Raw genomic sequence first — 24,340 nt, forward strand, 5'->3', positions numbered from 1 at the left:
TAAAAAAAACCCCAAAGGTGATTTTGCCATTCACTCCGCTGAGTAAAGACCACAGTTTCAAACTTTTTTTTTATTGATATGAATGGTTTTAACAACTTCCTTTTTGCATTTCCATCAACTTCAATGATAGTTGAACCTTAAAATTCAATTTCTCAGTGTTGCCACATTTGCACTGCAAAGACTGCAAGCCCAGATTTCATAAACTGTGGATTTCATTTAAATTTAAAAAATAATTTTTGCATTTATCTTAAATTTATAAAAAGATTGTTTTTCAAAACTTAAGGCAAAAAACAAGTTTTATTGGTTATGTTTCTTTTAAGTCTGAGCAGGTGTACGAGGCTGTTTAAATATCAAAAAAGCTAATGCCATATACAGTATTACCAACAAAAGAAAAAGGCAGCATGCACCCTTAAGATGAAAAGAAAATTTAATTTTACAAGATGTTTAAATAATCCAAAGGCAAAAAGTGTCTGTCTCCTCTAAGAGTATCTTCATAAAACATGGAAATTTTAGAGGACATTGAGTTACTAAAATATTCTGTTCAACGTTTATACAAATACATTACTACAATTATAAGTTTACATACAATCAACTGACATCTCAGTGTTAACTAATTACTTAAATTTACAAGACAAACATAAATAAAGCTGTTAAAACAGGCAAGTACAGTACTGATCTATCATTCAGCACAATGTATTTTGTATTTCTTTCACCTTGAAAAGAATCAGATTAGAATTGTGCGAAGTCGTTCTCCAAACCTAGAAATAAAATAAAAGAGAATTAAGTATATCTATGTAGGTCTTACACAGCATAGGCATATTCCAAATGCCTAAGTCCTGTTTTCAAGCATGTAATTTACCACTTAACAACCTTTTTTCTGTTCTCAGAAGAGGCCACAGTCTTTAAGGTTATTTTTAATAATGACATCAGTTACAGCATCAAAAACAAACTGCACATTTTTTGTGTCTGTGGCACATGTGAAGTGAGTGTAGATTTCTTTCGTGTCTTTTCTCTTGTTCAGATCTTCAAACTGACATTGAATGTAAGCAGCTGCTTCTTCATAAGTGTTTGATCCTAGAAGGAGAAAATTGCTCAGTAAGGAGGTTTCAAACTGAGAAAGAACAAGATGCATACTATATCTTTGAAGGAAGTGGTTCTTTGGAAATAGTTAACCTAAACGTGAAGACGAGTAATTCCACAGCCATTGCTTTAAGATACCATAAATAAATCTTGAAGGAAACCTTTTGGACACATTTTTAAGAATAAAAGCTAAGGACTCAATTCAATTCCAGCTGCAGGAAGAGTCTTGGCATTTACTTCAAGTGAAAGATGGAGTAAGTCATTAATGACCCACCACTGTTCCCTACATTTTGTTTCCTTCATGCAAGTTACTTGCTTTCAATTTTTATGTTTTAAAAAGTTTGGGCTTTTCCCAAACTCAGAGACATTTGGTGTACATATTTCTCCTAAGCTTTTTACCTCCAACGTGCTACTTTCTGTACAAGGAAGTTATACAGTGAAAATGATACAAAAAAAAGCTAAGACTTGTTAAATGAAATCATCCTCTTTTGCTATGTATTTCCTGAGTAAGCCACCTACTTCTAACATGTATGTACACTCCCTGTTCAAATAAACTCTCATGTATCCTCAGGGATTCCTGCTAGTGAAAAAAATTACATCTAAGTACAAAAACAGCAGGAAATCAGAAAAAAGAATGGGCTGAATAAATTAGGCTTAAAGGAGTTGCAGCAGTAACATGTAAATGCTGTCAGTGGACCAGCATTATTTCACCTGGTTAGAAAGATGAATCTGACTTAGCACTATTTTATTTGTGATCTATAAAAACACCACCACCCCCCATCTTAAACTTTCTTTCATTTAAATATTTTAGATACCTAAACTCCTCATGATTTGCACATCAATAATGAGGTAATTTAACCAAAAATTACTTGACACCTGCAACCCCCTCCAATACCTGCATATTCAGGGTAGCAAATAGTGAGAGGACTCCTTTTGATTTTTTCTTCAAAGAGATCTTTCTTGTTCAGGAAGAGAATAATAGAAGTGTCTGTGAACCATTTATTGTTGCAGATACTGTCAAACAATTTCATGCTTTCATGCATCCGATTCTGTAATTGGAAAAAACACCTTGTATTTTAGCAGACTTCAGTAGTAAAATCAGGATACATGTTTTTGATATAGTTACAAGTTAACCAGATAAGTTACAAAACTAAGTTTCTAGCATACAGAATCACATTTTACCACAGGGAAATACAGAGAAGCCAAGACCACCACAAAGAGCACTTTCATGAGTATGGTTTAAGTAACTACTTCCCCCCCCCCCCCCCCCCATTTCCAGGTTTGAGCTGTTTAATATTTTAGAAATTTTTGGTTGTTTGACATTTTGCAGTACAGATATTCTACAAGAGTTGCTGAGTTACCTGAATTTATCTTATACTGATTAGATCTTCTGGAAATTGAAAATTAAATTTTCCATCTAGCTAAGATTCCAGCATAAGAACAAAAAAAAAAAAAGGTACATAGAACTAGAGAATCAAGGGAGCAGGTTTTTTTCCTCTTGCCCTAATTTTTAACATGTAAGTACTTTGGCCAAGCTCCAGTCATTTAAGTAGCAGGATGTTAGCTATGACCTTCTTTGACTATATTTGACTTGATTGGGTTTTTTTAATTTCTCTTTCCTCCCCCAACTGTATTTTATAAGAAGTTGCAGAACGTGAGGAAAAGTACATAAGTTTGTTAATGAGTCTCACACAATAGATAAGCATCCTTTTAGACCACTCAGTAAAAAGCATGCACTCTGTGCATACTGATATGGGAAGGAGTCACACCATGAAAGAGGAGAAAGGAGTGGAGGGTGTTGGAAGGGAGAAGGAAGAAAAAAACTTTCTGCAACTAAGGAAAGAGATCAGAGAAACACATTTAGAAAGAAACAAAAACTGAAGTCTGAGGAAGGAAAGGAAAACACGTGGTAAAGTAGAAACAGATAAGTCAAGCAATTTCTTATCATATACTTCTAACATCCATAAAGAGACTAAAATGTATATTACTGACAATCTAGCCTCATTAGTTTATGCATCCTTTAAAACATGAAAGAGTGTAGCTGAAAAGAATACTTGTCTCATAGTATTCCTTCTGAGAATATGACAAAATACTTTGAAACTTGAAAGCATTAATTCTATCACCATTTCTCTGAGACCTTTTACACAAACCCCATAAATCTTATAAAGCAGTAATAGTCTAAAAGATGTATTTATAGCTTTCTTTTCAAACTTATTTAGTTCTATCCAACAACTATTCCCTTCTCTAGCATTAAGGTACTTGCCATTTCCTCATCTTCAGCCAAGACCAAATCATAATCACTTAATGCCACACAAAAAATAATTGCTGTAACACCCTCAAAACAATGAATCCACTTCTTCCGCTCTGATCTTTGGCCTCCAACATCAAACATTCTGCAAAACAGAAGTGCAAAGCAGAGAATGAACTTTGGAATTTCTAGCTTTCCGAATGTTAACCAATAAAATCTGAAAGTATCAGCTGTGTAAGTCTGATCAAAAAATTTTCAAAAAGGCATTAAAATCTGCAACATTTATTACTATTTAATGTCTCAGTATATGAAAAAAAACCCAATTTTACTAAATCCTGAAAAGCTTTCCTGTACATTTTACAAAAACTAATTATTTACAATACTATATTTCATTAACAAAGTTAACTGTAATCTATAAAAAGTAAAAATAGTTAGCTTTATTACATGTAAACTAGATGAAAGTGTTATTCAACCTTTAGCCCAAATGAATAAAAAGTCTAAAATAATTAAAAGTATTAATCAACAATGTAAGATTCCTTAAGAGCAGAGTGGTATCTGTTTTAATATTTGGAAATAATGCAATACTATGGAAGTTGGATACAAGTAACACTGACTTTATTAGTGTTGTTTTAGTATTCTGAATATAAATATATACAATCTAACTTTTACTTTTTCAAATTTAATCTGGAATCTCCAAATCCTGGCAGGTTTCAGCTCCTCTCTCTCCTAAACCAAACTGCAACTTGATCTATTTTTCAATTGTCCATGTTTAAATGGGATTTTTTTTTAAGAGATGCTAATATTATTTTCAAAATTCTCTTAAAAGACAAAATAAGCATTACATAATAAGAAACAATTTTCCTCTCTAATAAATGCATTTTTTGAAAATGCAGTTAACTGGGAAAACTGAGCTATAAAGATGAGTCTTGTTTCTTTGGAATTCTTAGCCTAGCAGAAATAGAGCAATAGGAAAAGACCACATTCCAGAACTTAACAGCAGATGATCAACAAATTAGCATGATATGAATGAATTTGCTTTTCTCTGCTATCTAAATGCTTTAAATGGCCATTTACTATTACAGGCTACAGCCACTCTGAAAGACAGAACTTTCATTAGGCTTCATTAAGAACTTCAAGTATTTTGCAAGCCAAATAAATAGCATCCCGATACAATGAACAGTAAATCATGGTGTGGGGGGACAGGACCAACACCAAAAAAAACCCCACAAAAACCCACCCCAGACGGAGTGGTATCCTGAAATTAAGTGACAGATACATCATAGGATCTTCTCAGAGAAAACCCAGACTTTTTTTCCACCTGTCTCTTTCCTATCACAGAAAAAGAATACTGTTGTCTCAAATTTTTGCCATGACTTATGGCTTCAAAACAATGCACGTGTCACGTATTACTTTCCTCACTATGTTAGTCAATATTCTATCATGCACAAATTTAGTTTTTCCTCCTACTTACAAGCAAATGCAATTATTCCTTTTAAAAGAGGCCTGACTTGTCTTCAGGGGTTTTCACAAATAATTTTAAATTTTTCTACATTGTCACAAAAAAAGAGCTTAGAATTCTGTAGATATATAAATGTTCAAATGGGAGTAGGAAGAGAGAAGAGAAAGAACAGAGGACAGACCAGTTCTTACATCACCATCCTCTTTGCTCTAAGTAGCAGAATGGCCAGCTCTACCATGAAAGCCTTATTTGGGTAAAAATGTCATACAAAACGGAAGAGAAATCCAGACTGGAACAACAATTGTTAAGATGCATAGTTAAAATTCTTGTAAAGGTATTCCAGCATGGGCTAAAATAATTCAGAATTATATTAGTAATAAGGCTATCACACTGAGGGCTTTTGATAGACAGTAGGGCATATAGGGTTGAACAACAACAAATCTCATCCTTTATAGACTAGAACAGAATAAAAGACAGGAATTAACTCAGAAACTTAACAACAAAATTGCTCCTTTTATTTTTTTGTGGACACCAGCTTCTAAGGAACATGAGAAATTAAATGCTTTATACTGATGGCAGTACTGTAATATCAAACTGCATGGGTCTCACCTAGTTCAATAATATCTTATGACACTGCTCAATGCAAAAATATTATTAATAAGATGGTAACTGAGAGGTACTAGAAAACATGGCACAACTTCCTGTATTAATAAAAAACTGTAGTAAAAAGTATTCTTTCAAAGAATAGCAAAAATATGTAAAGAAAATAGGTCTGCACAAGAGGCATTGTATAGTTTTGGCTTGTTCAGACTATGTTGCTAGCATGTATCCTGGGAAGGGAGGGAAAATGCAGAAGACAGACAACTTCTAGAACATAGAAGAAATGTAATTTCCAGTCTGTACTCGCAGATACTGATTTTAGCCAGAAACGTTTGGTTCAGTTCAGAATAGCCTCTCTGCCAGTGGTGTATTTCACCAATGATGCTTGTCTCTTTTGGGGGTTGTCTTTCTAACTGTGCACCTAAACTCCCAGTTCTTTATGCAAACCATCTTTTTGCACTTATCTTTGAAATTTTTATATACTAAAATCTAGTACTGGATGAAGTTTTGGCATCACAGTTTCACAGTGAACACCTCAACAGCAAGTAATAAGAACCTGATGGATTGTTTTATGTAATGAAGCTTCTTCTCCATATGGTATCTGTACAGAGAAATACAGGCATACAGAAAAAAACAAACAAACAAAAAATTACTTGGCACACAAAATTCTTAAAAAAAGATAAGGCTGCAAGTATCTTTAAGAAAAATCAGCCATTCTGAACAAAGTGGTCTTAAAGTTCACAAGCTTTCCATCTGCCCTGTTAGAAGTCATACTGAGACCTGTTAGGTCACAGTCCCAAAAGACTGAAACACTCATAGAAGCTGCTTAATCTGCAGATAAATTTTAAAAAGTTTTATAAGAATGATTTACAGATTCAACCTTCCAATATGGGAGACTAACCTGGTTTTGGCTGGGATAGAGTTAGTTTTCTCTCTAGTGGCTGGTATAGTGTTATGTCTTGGATTTAGTATGAGAAGAATGTTGATAACATACTGATGTTTTCAGTTGTTGCTAAGTAGTGTTTATACTAAGTCAAAGATTTTTTCAACTTCTCATGCCCAGCCAGCAAGAAGGCTGGAGGGGCACCAGAAGTTGGGAGGGGACACATCCAGGGCAGCTCACCCAAACTGGCCAAAGGGGTATTCCATACCATGTGACATCATGCCCAGTATGTAAACTGGGGGGAACTGGCCGGGGGGGGGGGTGGGGGGGTGGGGGGGGTGGGAACTGCTCTGGAACTAGCTGGGCATCAGTCAGTGAGTGGTGAGCAATTGCATTGTGCATCACTTGTTTTGTATATTCCAATCCTTTTGTTATTATTCTTGTCATTTTATTATTGTTATTATTATCATTACTAGTTTCTTCCTTTCTGTTCTATTAAACTGTTCTTATCTCAACCCGTTTTACCTTTTTCCTTCCGATTCTCTGCCCCATCCCACTGGGTGGGAAGGGGGAAGCGAGTGAATGGCTGCGTGGTGCTTAGTTGCTGGCTGGGGTTAAACCATGACAGAGGGTGTGCACACAGGGTTGTGTGCAAGCCCATCTTCTAAGCACTTGCCTCAGGTGCTAAAATTCATAGCACCATCCATGGTTTGTCTACTCAGAAGAACCGTATTTTGTTTATGAAAGGTAAGTCAGAGTCTACAATGAACTAAAAAGAAATACAAGGCAATGCTGAAAGAATTGAAGTTTGTAACAGCTGAATCTACCTCCCTTATCTAAAGAATGAAGGAATTAGAGAAATGCTTTAATGACTTTCCATTATTTTAAGAAAACAGACTTCTCCAATGAGATTACAAGGTGACTATGCCACATTAAGACAACTTACTTCATTGAACTAAAAGTAAAGCATTAAAGACACTTCTCCAGTCACCACTCTACTAAGCTGTGTTACTTAGATATATTAAATGGGTAGCTTTCTGAATAGTTTATCTGCAATTGTGCAAATTTAAGGACTTATGCAGAGTGCTTTCATTAGCACAATATGTTTCTGAAAGCTAGCGTTGCCAGATGTGCTATGTTCTGCTTCTTTCAGACTATATAAACAAAGAACGCTATTCCAGTACCCATACAAAATGTGATATGGGCCAAAAGGACACCAGATATTTATTATGATTGCTTTCACTTCTTTTTTAAGGTTACACAAGTTGTTCATTTCAGTCCCCAGCCTTGCGAAAGACTCTAAATTTGACAAATATTTTTTTTGAGGCAGGGTGTTTACAAAAGTATGATACATATATGGGAAGTCTCACATATTACATACTTATTAAAACAGACCTGGATTTTTTATTAGCCCCCTTTCCTGTTTTCTCTGGACTGTAAGATTGCAGAGGGGCAGGTAGATTAAAAAAACCTACCAATTTAATGTTAGTGTACTCTATGACTAGGTAGACTGCACTTGAAGGGATTTAATTACAGTTATTTTTAGAAATCTTCAAGTGACCTGAGTTACTACATTCTTATTAAAAAAAACCACAGTAATAATAAGTAGAGAAGGGAACAAATTAGAAGAAAAACAAAGACCCTTCACTTTCTGATCAAAAACTGTCAGAAACATCATAATCTCTGAAGAGGTCTTCTACTTGGGTATACTATTGTGCAAGTGACAATGCTTGTTGCCCATTTAATGTTGTACGATGGAATAATACCATCTTAAAAACATTTTAAAGATTACTCCTGTTAGAATTTAAAAATGAAAAAAAGATTCCTTAAAAATGTTCTTTACCTTCAGAATATCACCCTATATAAATGCAAGTCAGCTACCTACTCCTACTTAGTTCTCAAATAATTAGTGATGGCTGTACCCATAGGAAGATATTTTGTACTTGTATACCTTAATAACTTAAATTTTAGTCATTACTTCTGTCAATTGTATAATTTTTTTAATTTTTTTTTTTATAATTTTGTACTAAGACCTGAATTTCCATAAGAATTTGTTAAATTATCAGAACATTTCTACAAAATAAGGTGTTCTTTGAAGACAAAAGTAGTAAATCATCAGAGACTCAACTTCTGAAACAGTCTATAGAAACAAGATGAAGAGGACTTGCTATTTGCATTTTAGATTGAATCAATAATCAAAGCTATGCTAAGCACTTTATAGAGAAGGCTGAAATGAGGCTCAACCTCAAAGAATCTAAACACACTGCAAAACAGGAAAGATAATGAAAAAAAATTGAAGTACCCAATATTGCACAGCTAGTCATGTTCATGTAGCCTCATCTTGGTATAATCAAGCCTTTTATGCCTTTAGTTCACCATAAAGGTTCTTTTCAACGTTATGTAAGAATGTACTTCTTCAAGCCCTTCCAATAACTCATTAAGCCTATCTCCTAAGGAACCTAAAAATTAAACACCTGTTCTACAGGTGTTTAAATATACAACATTAGAGCTAAATACTTCCAAAGGCCTGTCAAAGTTACACATTTCACAGAAGTGTAATCATATGGTCCTTGTAACAGTCCTTTTAATCAGTACAGGCTGGAAGTAGCTACCTGCATACAAATTCATTGAGAGTGTAGAAGAATTTAAATCCATCTACAATAGGGAACTGAACAAAAAACATTAGAAAGGGAGTGAGAAAATGCATAGCTCCTCAGAATACTGAAGGCCTCTCTTGAGGCTTGGCTAAGGACTATTCTCCTTAGGTTTGCAAGAGATTCATTCCCATTTACCAGCTATTATTTTATGGATGAATACGAATTTTGTATACTTAAATCCTAAAACAAGGAAACGAAATATATTTCCACAGTACAGATGGCCCTGAAGCATCCATATTACAGTACTTGCTATGCATTTATATGAAAAAAAAATATTTTCCATGAAGATACTAAACAAGTATATCGTATAGACATGCTGACAACAATCTCTGCACAATCTAAATGCAGATGCAATGTGAGTTTTACTGAGCTTTCTTCTCATTCTTCCTGATCAGTAGGAGGTAGAATATTATTACATTTATACTATCCTATGCTTTCATCATGAATGTCTTCAGACATATAACGTTCAGCGTATTAACATTATCTCGTAAATCCTGCACCACAGGAAATGTAAGTCACATTCTTTCATCACTAAATAAAGCGTGAATAAATGTCGTACCTTAAAGTACGACGCATAATTGAATTCAGTTTTTCATGAAAATTGATTTACTCTTTCATACAACACCAGCAAACTTTTATAAGCCTCCAGCTCTCTAACTAAATTTAAAGGGAAGAATCTGATAGAAGAACAGCTATTTAACATGGCAGAAAATGGAATACTTTGAGATTTAACTTACATATAAAATATCTTTACAAAAAGCTTCCAATAAACCCAAAGCATTTATTACTTAATATCTGCATATTTATTCTGAGTTATTACAGGAGTTCCAACAATCCCACATCCCTTCAGAAAACTAAGCCAAGCATGAGGAATATTTTTCATGAAAAAGGGGGGAGGGGGGAGTGCCAAATCAAAGTTGTCATTAGACAAATTTGTTAAATTACATCATTGAAAGTTCACCTTCTAGAACTTTACAGAAACCATAACAGAGAGATGCACACACAGCATGATTTACATACTTGAAATGAAGATCTTTGAAAGTAAAGTGAGTTTCCACTATTCCTGTAGTTTTCACTCTAGTCCTGAGAACATCCTGTTGCGTTGGAATGTAGCTGGTTTGTGCTATCCTGTCCAAGTCATTCAAGTAACTGAAGGTAAAAATAAATACTGCTTTCAGTTATTCATAAAACAGTAGCAAGACAATCACAAAAATTTACAAAAGAAGTTCTAGGTCTATTCTTTATATTGTGCTTGACTTATTTTATAAAATAGCTTTCTCTGAGAAGACGAAAACCAAGACACATTATTCCCCTCAATTTTCCAAGTTTTTTTGAAATAAGCTTTACAGAGACACAAAGATATTTCAACCTAGAAGAAAAAAAACTTATGCAATTGACTCCACTACAAAGAATTCTTCTTTTGAAATCCCCAAATGCAAACATGGTTCCACATACACCAATGTTATTAGCACTAACTAGAAGAACACCTTCATCTTTGTAACCTACTGAACTACAAATTACTTTGAGCTATAACCAAGGCCCCAAATTACCCTGGATTTGATAATAGGTATGAAAAGAACAACTCAGTGTTTTGGTCAGAATTAATGAGTTTAAGAAAATGCTTGATACATAACAATTAACTTTATATTAAGATTTCTAACTGCACACATATTTTACAATAGTATAATTTCATTGCCAGAATTCTTGCAATGCAGGCCAAGAAGCCCAGCATTTCTAAAAACCATACAAATCTTATTTGTGCTTTTCCCATAGTAAATAGGGAAAGCATTATGTTCTTTTTTTAGTGTAACCAGAAGTAAGCAATTTTAAGGATACAATTGTATGGCTAGAAGAACAGTTTTCTTATGAAACTGGAGGCAGAGGTATCTAAAAGAACAAAATAGAACAGAGGAGGCTACCAGAGGAAAGCAAGTGATCCTTCAAATTAAGTGCTCCATTTTGAAGAAAGTTTATACAAGTGCTGTCTCTCAAGTCAAGAGATCTGTCACCCTGAGCTCGACTTGTTGCCACCTACTCTCAGTACCCTTAGAACAACTTCAGCAAATATGTAACAATCATGCTGGAAGTATCAGTGTTCTTTTGATACAATTTCATCACATTTCTATTCATTCAGCATGCCTATAATTACATTACTCCAGCTGTCGTCTTCTCACAGTTACCTTACCCGCATGTTGTTTATTTGTATAACAGTTGCTCTGAAGAAGTACCTTATTTTAATGAAAGTGAAAACCACCCTCAAACACTACCAATTAATTGAGAATGACAGAGCTTTAAAGTATTGCCCTATAAGGCCAGTATCACTGCTATGCCATTCTTTACCATGTTACCTCTCCCATGATGGACTCTTTTCTATGACTGACTTCCATTACTTCCTGCCATCACATCTTATTTCTCACACCCTTGATTCCTTACTATTTTATTTTCTTAATGAAGTACCCTAGCATAGAAGGCATATCCTGATTGTTACCTTTGCTCAACACATTTCTAACAGAGACCGCTAATTAAGAAAGAAAATGCAGCAATGCTGAATCATAAGAGAAACTCTATTATGAACATGAAAGTAGTATCCTTAGTAATACAGATCCACATCACGTAATCAAGTTTCCTAGACATGTTCAGATACTGAACAGATACTTGAGTCATGTTTTTTTAATAAAAATGCTATTAAAGCACCTTAAAGCATTTTTTGTCTTCCTCAAGAGGAAGAAACAACTGGTCAGAACATGACTCCAATTCATAACTATACCACACCTCTTCCTTTCCAACCTTGAAGCCTAGAGCTGGAGCATTTTGACCCAAGGAGACAATATCTTTGTCCAGATACTTCTAAATTTTCCATCTACATAGGAGCAGAATTCCTCTTTTAAAAGATGAGACTTCCCTTATATTCTTTTAGCTACTACTTACAAGACAATCTTGTTTGTCACACAGTACTTACTAGGCAGCAGAGTCATTAAGCTGGTATTCTCTAGATCTGTTGAAACAAGCTTGAACTCCACTGTCTTTCCACAGTCTCTTGATAACTCCAGCAAGCTCTGCAGTCATAAATCCTTCTTCTGCTGCTCCAGCTAACACAAAGAGTTGACGAGCATCATCCTTGAGGATGTAAACAGAAAGTGGAGACACAAACATTGAGAAATACAACAGAGGAATTAGCACCTAAGAACTATATTCAGCACATAAGTTACTTTCTTAACCTGGTAAACACGAATGTAACCAAACAAAAAAGTGTGAAGAAAAGCAATTGGATTTAGTGTTCTGCACAAGATATTAATTCCCACATTTTTCAATAACAGAAGAACAGTAAACCAAATTTCTCATTAGCTGATGAAACTTCTGGTCTGTTTATAACTTGAACTAAGCTTCTAAACAGAAGCAGTAACATATTTTGTACTCAAGTCTCAAGTTAACCTTATTTGGTTATCAAAAACCACAAACTGAATAGAATGGTTACAATGCATACGAGAACCTTCAGAAATGCAGATGCATATTGATTGACTGAAGAAAAACACATTAATCACTTAAGCTTCAAAAAGCATTTTTGTTTGAAAGTGACAAATTATCATTTCTTCCCAAATCATGCATCAGGAAATAGAAAAATACTTTCCAGATAAATCAGTTACAAATATCCATTACCTTAATTATTCTACAGAGACCAAGTTTTCTTGGTAATGCGATATCAAGCAAACATTAAGATTTTTAAGAGAGCCAATGCTAGATTTTAAGACTATATATAATGACTGCCTTTGAGAGTGAGCCTAATGGAGTACAGGATGTTGGTCCACCAGTCTCCTTTAACAGAATTTGACCAGCTGGCTACCTTCATCCAATTTTGACTGAGGAAAGAAACCTAAAAATGTTAGACCTGTAAGGCATTGGAAAAAGCAGATAGCAGCTGGGTAGAGGAAAGAGATCCACATTAGTACTCTCCTGTGGGTAGCTGCTTGACCTTGGTTATTAGCTATACGTGATCTAATGCCATGGTATGTCAGCGAGAAAAATCAGCATACTTGTGGCTTGTAACTGCTACCCACAGTGTGTACTGTTTGTCTAATAATTAAAAGAAAGAGAACAGATTATACTGGACAGGAGGAAGGAGAAAAGAGAGACTTAGGCATCTCAGCTGGGAACTGAAAGTATTTCAAGAAAGAGAAGGATTAAAAAAAGCAACATATAAAGTTATTCTCACAAAACAGTAAATGAAGATACAGATGCAAATCTGTAGAAAAATCCAGATCTGTCACCTTTGCTGTTCAAACAATAAGCTGTGAAAAAAAATCAAGGTCAGGATACGCACAGAAAGTAGTGATTGTTCTAAAGATATTGTCCTCTGTAGACTTAAATAATCAAAGATTAGGACAGCTAACAGAAAAATTGTTTACAGATGGATTGAGTAATACTGATATTCACAGCTTGAAAACAAAAAGCGTGCAAGTTCAGTCAACTCAAGGCAAGCTTGAAGAGATTTATATATATCTATATGTATACATATGTAGTTATACATATGAACAACAGGTATCTGATAGGTAGTTCAAAAAGACTTTTGTAAGCTAGAGTAGTGACAAATCTAAAAAAGAACATTTATCAAACAAATTAACAGAATGCTGACTACTGTACATGCACAGGACAAAGTGTGAACAACTAATAAAAATTCAATGGACTGCACTAATAATTACATAAAAAACCCAGAGCAGTAAAGATCAAAGGGTTGAATAGTCAGATCTCACAGACTGTAGTTTAAGCTATATGCCTGCATAAAAGAAATCTGAATGACAATTCTGGTCTTGAATATTGTTTGTGTATGCAAATGCCAAGGACCTACAACTCATAAAAGCAGCAGATCTTGAAGAGCAGCCAAGACACATGGTGTAAACAGCTTAGAAACTAACCATCAATTCTGTCATGAATGATTACACCATTTTATACCTAACATATTCTGACTTTCAAACAAACAAAATTTACTCTGTTTCAAATAGCTCTAATCTCTGCATGGTCTAAAATGAGGGGGAGGGGGAAAGGGAGGTGGAACAAGAGAATCAATTTCAGCTTTTTAAAAGCCTAAACGTTAAAACAAAAAGTGATCTCTGTTTCCCCCATACTTCCTTTTCTAAGGACAGCAAGTACTACAGACACCCCAAGTGAGGTAGTATGCAATGATCAAGTCCTATTTTCATTATTAACCAATGCTAGATACTTTCCTTTACTTATACTGGAATGGGGCAGCTTCCTCTCTAGGTGTCACTATTTTTATACCAGATTTCATAAATGAGATAATGTAAAGAAACTAATTTAACCATCTCTCTAGTTAATTACAGTAAATCTCACATTCAGAAAGTGGTCCATAGTCCTTTAAAGCACATTCACTAAATGTCTCTCGAAACACAGTTTCTACTTTAGTACTGAAACGTCCTGTAGGACAAAGAAAGATACACCAGTCTTGAGACTGACCATTACTGAGGCTGCTGGCACAATCTGTGCTCCCTTGATTCAAGAGCTTTAAAAAAGAAAACATTCAACTCACTGCTTTACCATTAGTCTTGTGACAGAAGTAAGAGTATATGATTTTCCAAACAAACTTATCCCATTTAGAGTAAAACCCTCAGAAATTCCCCTCAGAAATTTAAGGAAAAGAGTCTGAATGCAACAGTTTTTATCAGGAGTTACAATTTTGAGCTTTTTTTTTTCTGTAAAATGACAAAATTAAAATGAAATAAATAAAATTTAAAAAGCTATATTGTAATAAGCAAGGAGCAAACACACTTTTTTTTTAAGTGAGACTGATGTATAACACAAGCTCTGAATTCCTTTCTTCATTTCTGACTTCACAATTGGCAAAAATCTAGTACTGACATTCCATAGCAGTGCTGCTCTGAAAAAAAGAATCTGGACCACCAAGACCTGTCTAAGTGCAAAGGGATGGACAGTTGTATTAAGATTACCCCTGACAAAAGTTTGCCTCATCATTTATATAGCTCTCGGAAGTCAAGAAACTCAGATGACTTCAAATTGATATCATATATAAAACAGCCCTCAAAATCTTCTTGTTAGTCATTTTATCTGCTAACACCTAAATTTACTCCTCCTCCGTTTTCTCTTACTATGTATTTAGTAACATGAGTCTACCATCTGCCTCTTTCCAACATTAACTGCCAGACTCCAGAGAGGACTCCACTGCACATATACTGAACTAACATGCGGTAAGATACTGTTGCTGCCCTGGAAAACTTTGGTCTTAAGGGAAGACAACAGCAAACATAAGAACAAATGTAGAGAGGAATAATCAATGAAAACAAAGCTTTTACTAGTTATGTTTACAATTGAAGAGGTTTCAGGTAGAATTAACATATGTACATAAAATAACGATTATCAAAGAGCAAAATGAAAATCAACTAATAATTCACAACTGCCAATCAGATTTAGACTTCAGATACAACTTTATGACCCACTTTACATGATCTTATGAATGTTTGTCTTCCTTATGACAATCATATATAATGCATTTCACAAGGTCAATGAAGGTATACTCTCTAATATTTATAAATTGCTTTTTAAGCAATCAGATCTTAAACACAAGACTGTCATGAATGAAGAATTTACATACTGTTTCTTATTTTTTAAAACCCTCCTCTCCTGCCAAACTGTAATTCAACCTTAACATGACAGAAAGAACTTAACCATAACAAAATATCCCCCTGACTACCTTAAAAACTTATTTTGATACATGAACAGCAAAAAAAATTTCCTCCATCTTTCCTGCAAGACAGACATAATATGGCTAGTTCCTGCTTCAGAAACTGTACTCATGAGCATTCCATATTCTGACATTGATTTCTATGGAAAGAAAATAAAAGCACACATCCCGAACTAAGTTTCAATCCTATTCAGACTAACAACTTTGGGGATCAATTTCAGCACTGCAATTGAAAACAAAGCAAAAACACTTAAGCTAAGCATTTTACAGAGAGATTCAGGGCATCTAACCTCCTGACCAGATACAGATGTAATCAGGGTCACCACAGGTAAGAGTATAAGGTTAGGACTGGAGAAACAATAAGGCAAAAGAATCAATTCTGCAGACCAGCTTCAATAGGTGGAATGGCAAATAGACCCATCAGGGGTTTGTATGCGAGACATTAGATGAAATGAGATGGAAAAGGTGTGGAAAAGCTTAGAAAAAGGTCTCCTATTTCTTGGGAAAAATCCTTAATCCATGTGGTATCATGAAAAAATGGGATACCAGCAACAGGGCTATGGCCATGTCTCTGCTTTGAGTAAAATAAAGTCCTCCACACTGGAAATCAGTATGAAATAGGATCAAGCTCAGAGGCTGGAAATGTTTTAGGCACCACTGTGCCTATGATCTAATAGAGAAGTGCAGACAGTAGCTAGATGCCTACCTATTTAAGCTGTGTTTTTTAAGGAACACAAAGATGTCTAACTTAAATGACTTCTAGAATATAACAGCCCACAAGTCCATACAAATAAAAAGACATGACTGCATAGTTTAATGCTTTTCAAAAACTCCCTAAGACTCAGATGTTTGGCACTCCAAATTTAGATAGAAATTGGAGAATTGTATCTAAATCAAATAGTTGTTATGAATCAACCCAGTGCTGATTGCTCTGTAGGTCACTTTGCCATGTAACAACCAGTGCCATTTAGTTTTCAATCAACCTTTTTATCCTACAAAGAGTTTTGGATATCAAGAGGGTTTTTTCAGGAAATAATAACAGACAAAAATTGAAAATGAATGGATATTTCAGCTGTATATCTGTGTGTGTACTTCAATACTCACAGCCCTGGTTGGATCACCAAAGTCTATCTTCAACCTCCCCATTGCTCTAATGATAGCAATAATGGACTGAATGGTGTTACTGTAGACAACAGCTTTGTACTGTTTACATTCTTCTTCTGAATAACCAGCTTCATGGATAATCCTACAGAAGGAAAAAAAAAAATAAATTCTCTATTCAAAGAAACACAAGAATTTCTCTATCGTAGTATTAAACCATACTTACTTCATTTGTTTGACAATTGTGCTTTTCCCTGATTCGCCAGCTCCTGAAAAATAAATGTGTAAATATTCATTAGAGTAGACTTTTATTAATCTTTGAAACTACATTTAGTTTCTACACTTCAAATACCTAACCAGTATAAAAACCTTCAATAGTTAAAAATACATTTGTTACAAACTGATTTTTAGTATCAAAATACAAGTGTCTTGAGCTGGAATTTTCAAAATCAAGACATTTTAAGAACAAATCATTCAGCTCTAAAAAGTCTTTGCTTTTCTTTTTACAGAAGTGAGCATAATCTTTACACAGTCTGCTGGTGTTTCTAATGCAAACAGATGATCAGTTGTTCAACTTCAAAGGGGTCTTAAGTTCAATTCCTCTAACTGCCTTTTGATCAACATCTAACCTAAAACCTCCTTTATAAGTTCTTCACACCGTATTAATGGTTTTCAGTGTTGCAAATGAACATCTTCAAACTCTTCAAGGTTCTAGCCCTTGTAACAATTTTTTGCCCTTTGCAAGAATAAACTAACACTAACATAGTCAGACTACTTGTTGGATTGCATGAAGTTTGCCAGACATGCTGACACCATTCTCAGTGCTCAACAAGTTAAAAAAAAAAAAACAAACCAACAAAAAACCAAAACCCACACAACATTAAAATACAAAGCTTACAAAAACAATTTGTATGTCTGTCGGCAAGACAGGGGAAAAAAAATTACAGTTTTTGCTGTCTCAATAACCTTAATTTACTTTACCTCCACTTTCTTAGGCTGCTTACTTCTCTGAAAAAATTATGGAACTCTTACAGTTGTGACCTAATCCCTTTAAACAGCATGCTCCCAGTTTGTCTCTGACTGGCGCTGAATTATTGCTCTTACAATTCCTCTTTCTCAATATGGTTTTGCAGAAGTGAGTATAACCTTCACACGGTCTACAGGTGTTTCTAATGCAAACAGATCACCTGTTGTCCAATTCCAATACAACCAAAGAAAACTCTCTTCTTTAGAGGTCACTGTCACCACAGGAAGCCACTGATAAAAACTGTATTTATTCATCTTCAAAAAAGGGCAAGAAGGGGGATCTGAGGCATTATGAGACAGTCAGCCTCACCCTGATCCTCAGACTAACTATATAGCAAATACTCCTGGAAGTCATTTCCAGGCATATGAATGAAAAGAAGGTGACTGGGAATTGCCATCAGGGACTTACAAAATGCAAACTGTGCCTAAATTGATAACTTTTCATGAGGAAACAGCTGGTTTTGGGCATGAAGGACACCAATGGATGTAATAAGGCTTCCAATGCCATCTCCCATAGCATCCTTGTACCAAACTGGATAAATATCAACTTCAGGATGTCTGAAAATCTGCCTAACAGCCAGACTTAAAGGCTTGTGGTCAACAGTTTAAAATCTAACTGGAAGCCAGTTAGAAGAGGCAATCTTCAGCAGATGATACTGGGCTAATACAGTTTAACATCTTCATCAATGACCTGAAAGCCAGGATGGAATGCACTCACATCACATCTGCAAACGACATCAGCCTAGGAGGCCAGGAAGTGGTCACGGTGCTGGAGAACAGAGGTGCTATTCAGAGGGTCCGCAACAAGCTAGAGGACTGAGCTGACAGGAATCTCATGACAGTGAACAGAGACAAGTGTGAAGCCCTGCAAGCAGCACAGAATAACCCATGCAACAACAGAGACTTGGGACTAATGGGTTCGGGAACAACCTTGCAGAAAGCAACTGTGGGAATCAACAACCTGAAGAGTCAGTAGCAGGCCCCTGTGGCAATGAAGGTCAACCACATACCAGGCTGCTGCACTGGGTCTGGCTGGGATGGAAATAACTTTCTTCACAGCAGCCCATATGGTGCTGTGCTTTGGATTTGTGGCTAAACCAGTGCTGATAACACCCTAGCGTTTCTGCTAGTGCTGAAAAGTGCATGCACAGCATCAAGGCTTTTTCTCTTTTCCACCCTGACCCCACCCCTAGTAAGTAGGCTGGGGGTGGACAAGACACTGAGAAGGGACATAGCCAGGACAACTGACCCAAGTTGACCAAAGGGACATTCCATACCACATGATGCTATGTTCAGCAGTAAAAGCTCATGGAAGGAAGAAGGAAAGGTGGACATTTGTGGTTAAGTTGCTTGTCTTAACCTTTGTTTGTCATAATCTTGGGAAGGATGGTTATGGTGAAGGGCCTAAAGAACAAGTTTTATGAGGAGCAGCTGAGGAAACTGGGTTTGTTTACCTGGAGAAAAGGAGGCTGAGGGGAGACCTTATCACTCTCTACAAGTACCTGAAAAGAGGTTGTAGCAAGGTGGGTGCCAGTCTCTTCTCCCAGGTAACAAGCAATAGGACAAGAGGAAATGTCCTCAAATTGCACCAGGGGAGGTTTAGATTGGATACAAGGAAAAAATTGTTGACTGAAAAGTGTTGTCAAGCATTGGAACAGGCTGCCTGGGGAATTGGTTGAGTTATCATCCCTGACGGTATTTAAAAGATGTGTAGATGTGGCACTTAGGGACATGGTTTGATGGTGGACTTGGCAGTGTTAGGTTAACAGTTGGACTCAATGATCTTAAGGGCCTTTTCCAACCTAAATGATTCTGTGATTCTTCCCACACAATGATTATGTACGCTGAGGCCCTGCCTTCCAGGAATTGGCCAAACATCTGCCTCCCAATGGAAAGCAGGGAATTAATTCTTCTTTTTGCTTTGCTTGTGTGTGCAACCTTTTGCTTTCCCTGTTAACATGTCATTATCTTGATCTACAAGTCTTCTCACCTTCCTTCTACTTTCCTCTTTATCCCGAGGGAGAGGAGAGTGATCAAGCAGCTGTGAGAGTGTTTGGCTTGACCCCGGCCAACAGCTACCATGGCTGCACTGGCAAAACTGCAGTCACAAAGTCAAAAGAACCTGCTATTCCCCAGCAGTCAGCATTCATGATGCTGTCTCCAAGTACTGCGTTCTGTTTCCATCCTCAGCACCCAATAACTGAGATAATGATAAATGAGACAAAAAAAAAAAAAAAAAAAAGAGGGTCACTTAATTGATTAGGGGGCTGGTGCACATGGCATACAAAGAAAAGCTACACAGAATTGGGCTTTTTAATCCTGGAAAGACTACCAGTGTGCAGGGGCGGGAGGGTTGTGGGGGTGGGGGTGGCAGTGAGGTGGGGTGTGTGTCTAATTGCTATCCTCTCCATAAAACCCACCTAAAGATAGCTGAAGACAGAAGCAAACTTCTCAGAGGTACCCAACAAAAAGATGTGAGGCAATCAAGAAGCTGCAGTACAGACAGTTTCAGAGAGATATAAAGGGCGGAAGGGAACTTATCCCCATGGAATAGGTTAAGCACTGGAACTAATTGCACATAGAGGAAGTAGAAACTCAGCCTTGAAAATCTTCAAGATTCAACTGGACAAGGCTCTGAGCAACCTTCTCTATTTTGATGTTAGCCTGGCTTTGAGCCAAGGGCTGAGCTAGATGACCTCTAGAGGTTTCTTCCAACTTAAAATATTATTTGATGTTAGTCTAACAGTATATTTCTACACTTTGACTACTGTATAGCAATGCCTTTGGGATTTTTCTCCTGTTAAACCAAATATGTAGCTTCATGACAGGCTCAAGCCAATTTAAGACTGGCTGCCAAAAGTTGTCCCACCTCCTCCCCAGCATTGCTGCTGATGTGGCTAGACTTCCCTTCCTCCAACACACAGCAGAATGAGTGTTAACTGCAACAGGCGCTAGTGTCCTGCAGAATTAAGTAGCCAAGGAATAGAGCAGGCCTGTCAACATCAATCTAAGATTGCTTAATGCCATCTTTAGCTAATGTCCAAGTAAAAGACTTATTTTTTTATAAACCTTGAAGTTTCTTTAGAGTACCAATAGTTCTCAGACTCTGAGCTGCCATGGAAGTTCAGCATAAGTATATTAATATAAACAGAAAACAGAGACACCAGTACAAAAGTCATTTGTTATTGTGACACCTGATGCATTTATAAACCAAATTAACACTTAAACTATAAATACCTAATTATGCACTTAAGCACAAACAGGTGACAAAAGTTTAAAGATTAGCTTTATTAATAAAATTTCTATAATTTGCTTTGCATTAATATTTTTCTTCAAACAATCTGAAGAAAGTATAAACCCCTGCATTCAACAGCAATTTTGAGGATATTAAGAAATATTACTATAGCATTTAACTTACATAACCTTGTGAAATGCTCTTTCTGTCAAATATTCACCACATTTGACTAACCAAGTAGGTCAGTGTCAGGGCTAGTCACAGTATCAAAATTTAATTATTTTGTAATACACTTTCTACTCAGTTTTTCCTGAGTCAGATATGCAAGTTTCTATATGGTGTTAGAATTCACATGTATCGAATACCTAGAATTCTCATAAAAGCCTTCTCAGTAACATAACCATAAACACTCATAATACATACGAAAAAAAAATTAAGTCATCATTTATTACAGAGTACCTAACACCAACAGTGAGTTCCTGGAACATGCATTCCTCTCTTCTATTTAATGTAAAATAGAAACAGTTGTATTTGGTTTGCATTTTTTCTTTAACTGCATGTTAAAATGCCTGCAGCTTGCCTAATAATCTTTGCAAAGTATGTAAGGAAGTTACACCTTACTGTCCCATAATGAACGGAGATTCATTGGTTTTGCACTCCTGAATGCAGAGCTCAGCCAGGTTTTCTGATGGATGCATTTTTAAAATTTCCTCCTTTATCTCAGTGTGTATAAGTTGTCCACACAACAAAATGAGAAGTAACTCTGTTTTAGAAAGTTTTAGACAGGAGCAAGCAGTATTAAATATTTCATGTGACAGCTGCATATAAAATGTCAGAGCTAGCTATACTGTCACAACCAAACCCTACCCAGATTTAGACAGACTTGATTGTATGTTCCTCAATTATCTAGTAAAGGATGCTATTTATTGCCTGCTAAAGCGTGATACTTGATTTCCGCTTCACTACTGCCAATAATTTGAACAGTCTTATTGGCTCAGTTACTATTTACGTAAGCATAAAAAATAGTAATAAAAAGACATGATGGTTCTGCTCAAACTAGAAAAACAGCAGTGTATCAGTTCCGAATTTGAGAGACTCGTAAGCATTTTTTGTCTGCTTAGTTTTAAATGAAAGTCTAAGCTAACTGCTTGGTCATCACTTTGACAAAAGAAAGTTTTAAAAACTGATGAGTATTTTCATCTCCCTTGCACACTTTGTGTCCTTCATGCACTACTCGCATTAAAAAAAAAAAAGAGGGCAATACATGCTATGAAAATCCAATTTAAAGCACAGAATTTAAAAACTTTTATTCAGTAGGAATATAACTTCAAAGTCTAATACTCTTATTACACCTGCTTGCCAAAAAGCAGGTAGATCCTTATGCTTCATTATGTAGATTGACAAAGTGTGGTAGCAAAGCATGTCCAACTTAATCAGCACAATTTAACACAGGAAACAGAAGAACCACATTTTCCCCCACAGATTCTACTATAATCTGAACAGTTTTCTGCCTTCAAAGTTTAGTAATCAGGCTCTACCTTCACACGTCAATACTTCCACAGCTAGTATTGGTGCTATCCAAAGCAGTCATTTACCTGGATCCAGCATGAGTTGTGATAGCACTTGGTGAATTCATACCTAGCACATAAACCCAGGCCTATACTAGCCCTATCATACCATCCATGGCACAGTCAATCTGAAGCTCAGCTAAATAAGAGGGGCTAAATTTGTATTATAATTTTTCTTTTCAACTTTGGAAATAGAGCAAAAAAATCAAAGCATCTTCATGCTCAAAAAAACAACCAAAAAGACATTTAACAGATAAACCACACATATAGTACTCTGAAGGAACAGAGTAGGGCTAGCAAAGCTCAAATAAATTTAAGAAACAGCTGAAGCAATATTTTATTCTCCAAACTGCTATTTGGCCAGTTACACAAGAACTTACTGAAAAATAATAAGACAGACTCATTTGGACTCAATGATCTAAGGTCTTTTCCAACCTAAATTATTCTATGATTCTATGACTCACTACTATGAAATTGTAGCAAACACCATTTTAGACAGATTTAATATTCTTTTACTTTCCAAATGGAGCAGCTCTGTATTCAAAAAGAATTGAAATAAGTATTTTATAATTTGATTAAAAATAACAGATCAGCAAAAATGTTACTTTAAACTACTCATAGTGTCTCATGATTTATTATCCCACACACTGCCTACATAGCAAGCATTCCAGAACTACAAATTTCTGGAACAAATGTTTTATGCACCCAAGCACAGAAACTGCTATTTGTGAGTGCTGAGATCTTAATAGTAACATTTGTAACTTGTGAAGCATTTACTAATTGTTTACTGAAGAAACTAATCAAATACCAAAATAAAGAGCAATGCAAACTTCCAAGTTCACAGTATCCCTTTTTGGGGGAAACCAACTGTCAAGTACAACAATTCCTAATAGCACAAATATACTCCTTGCAACACTAACACAGAAAAAATTGTATATATATTTTTTTCTTTTGGGGGGGGGGGGGGGGGCGACGGACACCAACACCTAGATTAAGAGAAGAATTAGATAAAAACTGAAGAGTAGAACAGGGCTGGTTTTGAAGCACCAACTGAGTTGCACAAAGGAACAGAATGCACAAACAAGTAGAATAGTCTTGTACGTTGCCAGAAGAAAGTTCAAGTATGGACAAAAGTAATTAATATAAAACTTTCAATAGATGCTTGTCAGCTTTTCAGACTGTAAAACAGGAGACTTGCACCAGATTAACTTAAACATAGATACATATGTGAAATTTAAAACAAAACACATTGACTCAAATTGTTGGGTTCACCTACTGTAAAGTCCAATCCCCACAACTCTCCTATCCAGTGTTCTGTCAGATGTTAGTATTTCACAGAAGAAGAGGCAAGATAAATGGTGCCTGTTCCTCAGCTGTCACTAATCACAGCACAAACTAAATGCCCAGTGATTTCTACTGTTTCTGCTATAGGGCCAGTAATCTCTTACAAAAGCACATGGCACGCAGATAAATTTGAGAGATTATACTTCCAAGCTATCCCCTCATGACATATTACCAGACATGAGACTTAAATCAGAATTCAAGCTGTTAATCATTGTTACTATATTCAAAATACATCAATGCTAGCACAAGAAACACACAGTGGAAACTTGTTGCTACACATCTACTAGACAGGTTGACCACTAAATTAAACATTCTCTCACACCAGCACCCACACCGCTCTATCTCCCTGCAAAATTTATTTTTTTTGTCTTCTGTTCCCACTCCCCCTTTTTGAAACCACCCAGCAGTTACACTTCTTATCTACCAC

General features: G+C 35.8%; 1 protein-coding gene across 2 annotated transcripts in view; it reads right to left on the bottom strand.

The window, feature by feature from the left end:
- Positions 1-409: 409 nt before the first annotated feature.
- Positions 410-24,340, bottom strand: part of GNAI1 (G protein subunit alpha i1) — a 37,202-nt gene continuing 13,271 nt past the window's right edge. Inside the window, exons 2-9 of one of the 2 annotated variants that reach the window (XM_075024751.1) lie at positions 16,967-17,009; positions 16,744-16,885; positions 11,887-12,044; positions 9,948-10,076; positions 3,344-3,473; positions 1,976-2,129; positions 871-1,074; positions 410-758 (exon numbers count right to left, since the gene is read on the bottom strand). In XM_075024751.1, coding sequence (XP_074880852.1) covers positions 884-1,074; positions 1,976-2,129; positions 3,344-3,473; positions 9,948-10,076; positions 11,887-12,044; positions 16,744-16,885; positions 16,967-17,009 — 947 coding nt within the window. In that variant the 3' untranslated portion in view covers positions 410-758; positions 871-883. Of the gene's footprint in view, positions 1,075-1,975; positions 2,130-3,343; positions 3,474-9,947; positions 10,077-11,886; positions 12,045-16,743; positions 16,886-16,966; positions 17,010-24,340 lie in introns of both variants that reach the window. The other variant, XM_075024750.1, reaches the window with a different exon arrangement.

The sequence above is a fragment of the Buteo buteo genome, chromosome 4 (genome assembly GCF_964188355.1).
Source record: "Buteo buteo chromosome 4, bButBut1.hap1.1, whole genome shotgun sequence".
NCBI lineage: Eukaryota > Metazoa > Chordata > Aves > Accipitriformes > Accipitridae > Buteo > Buteo buteo.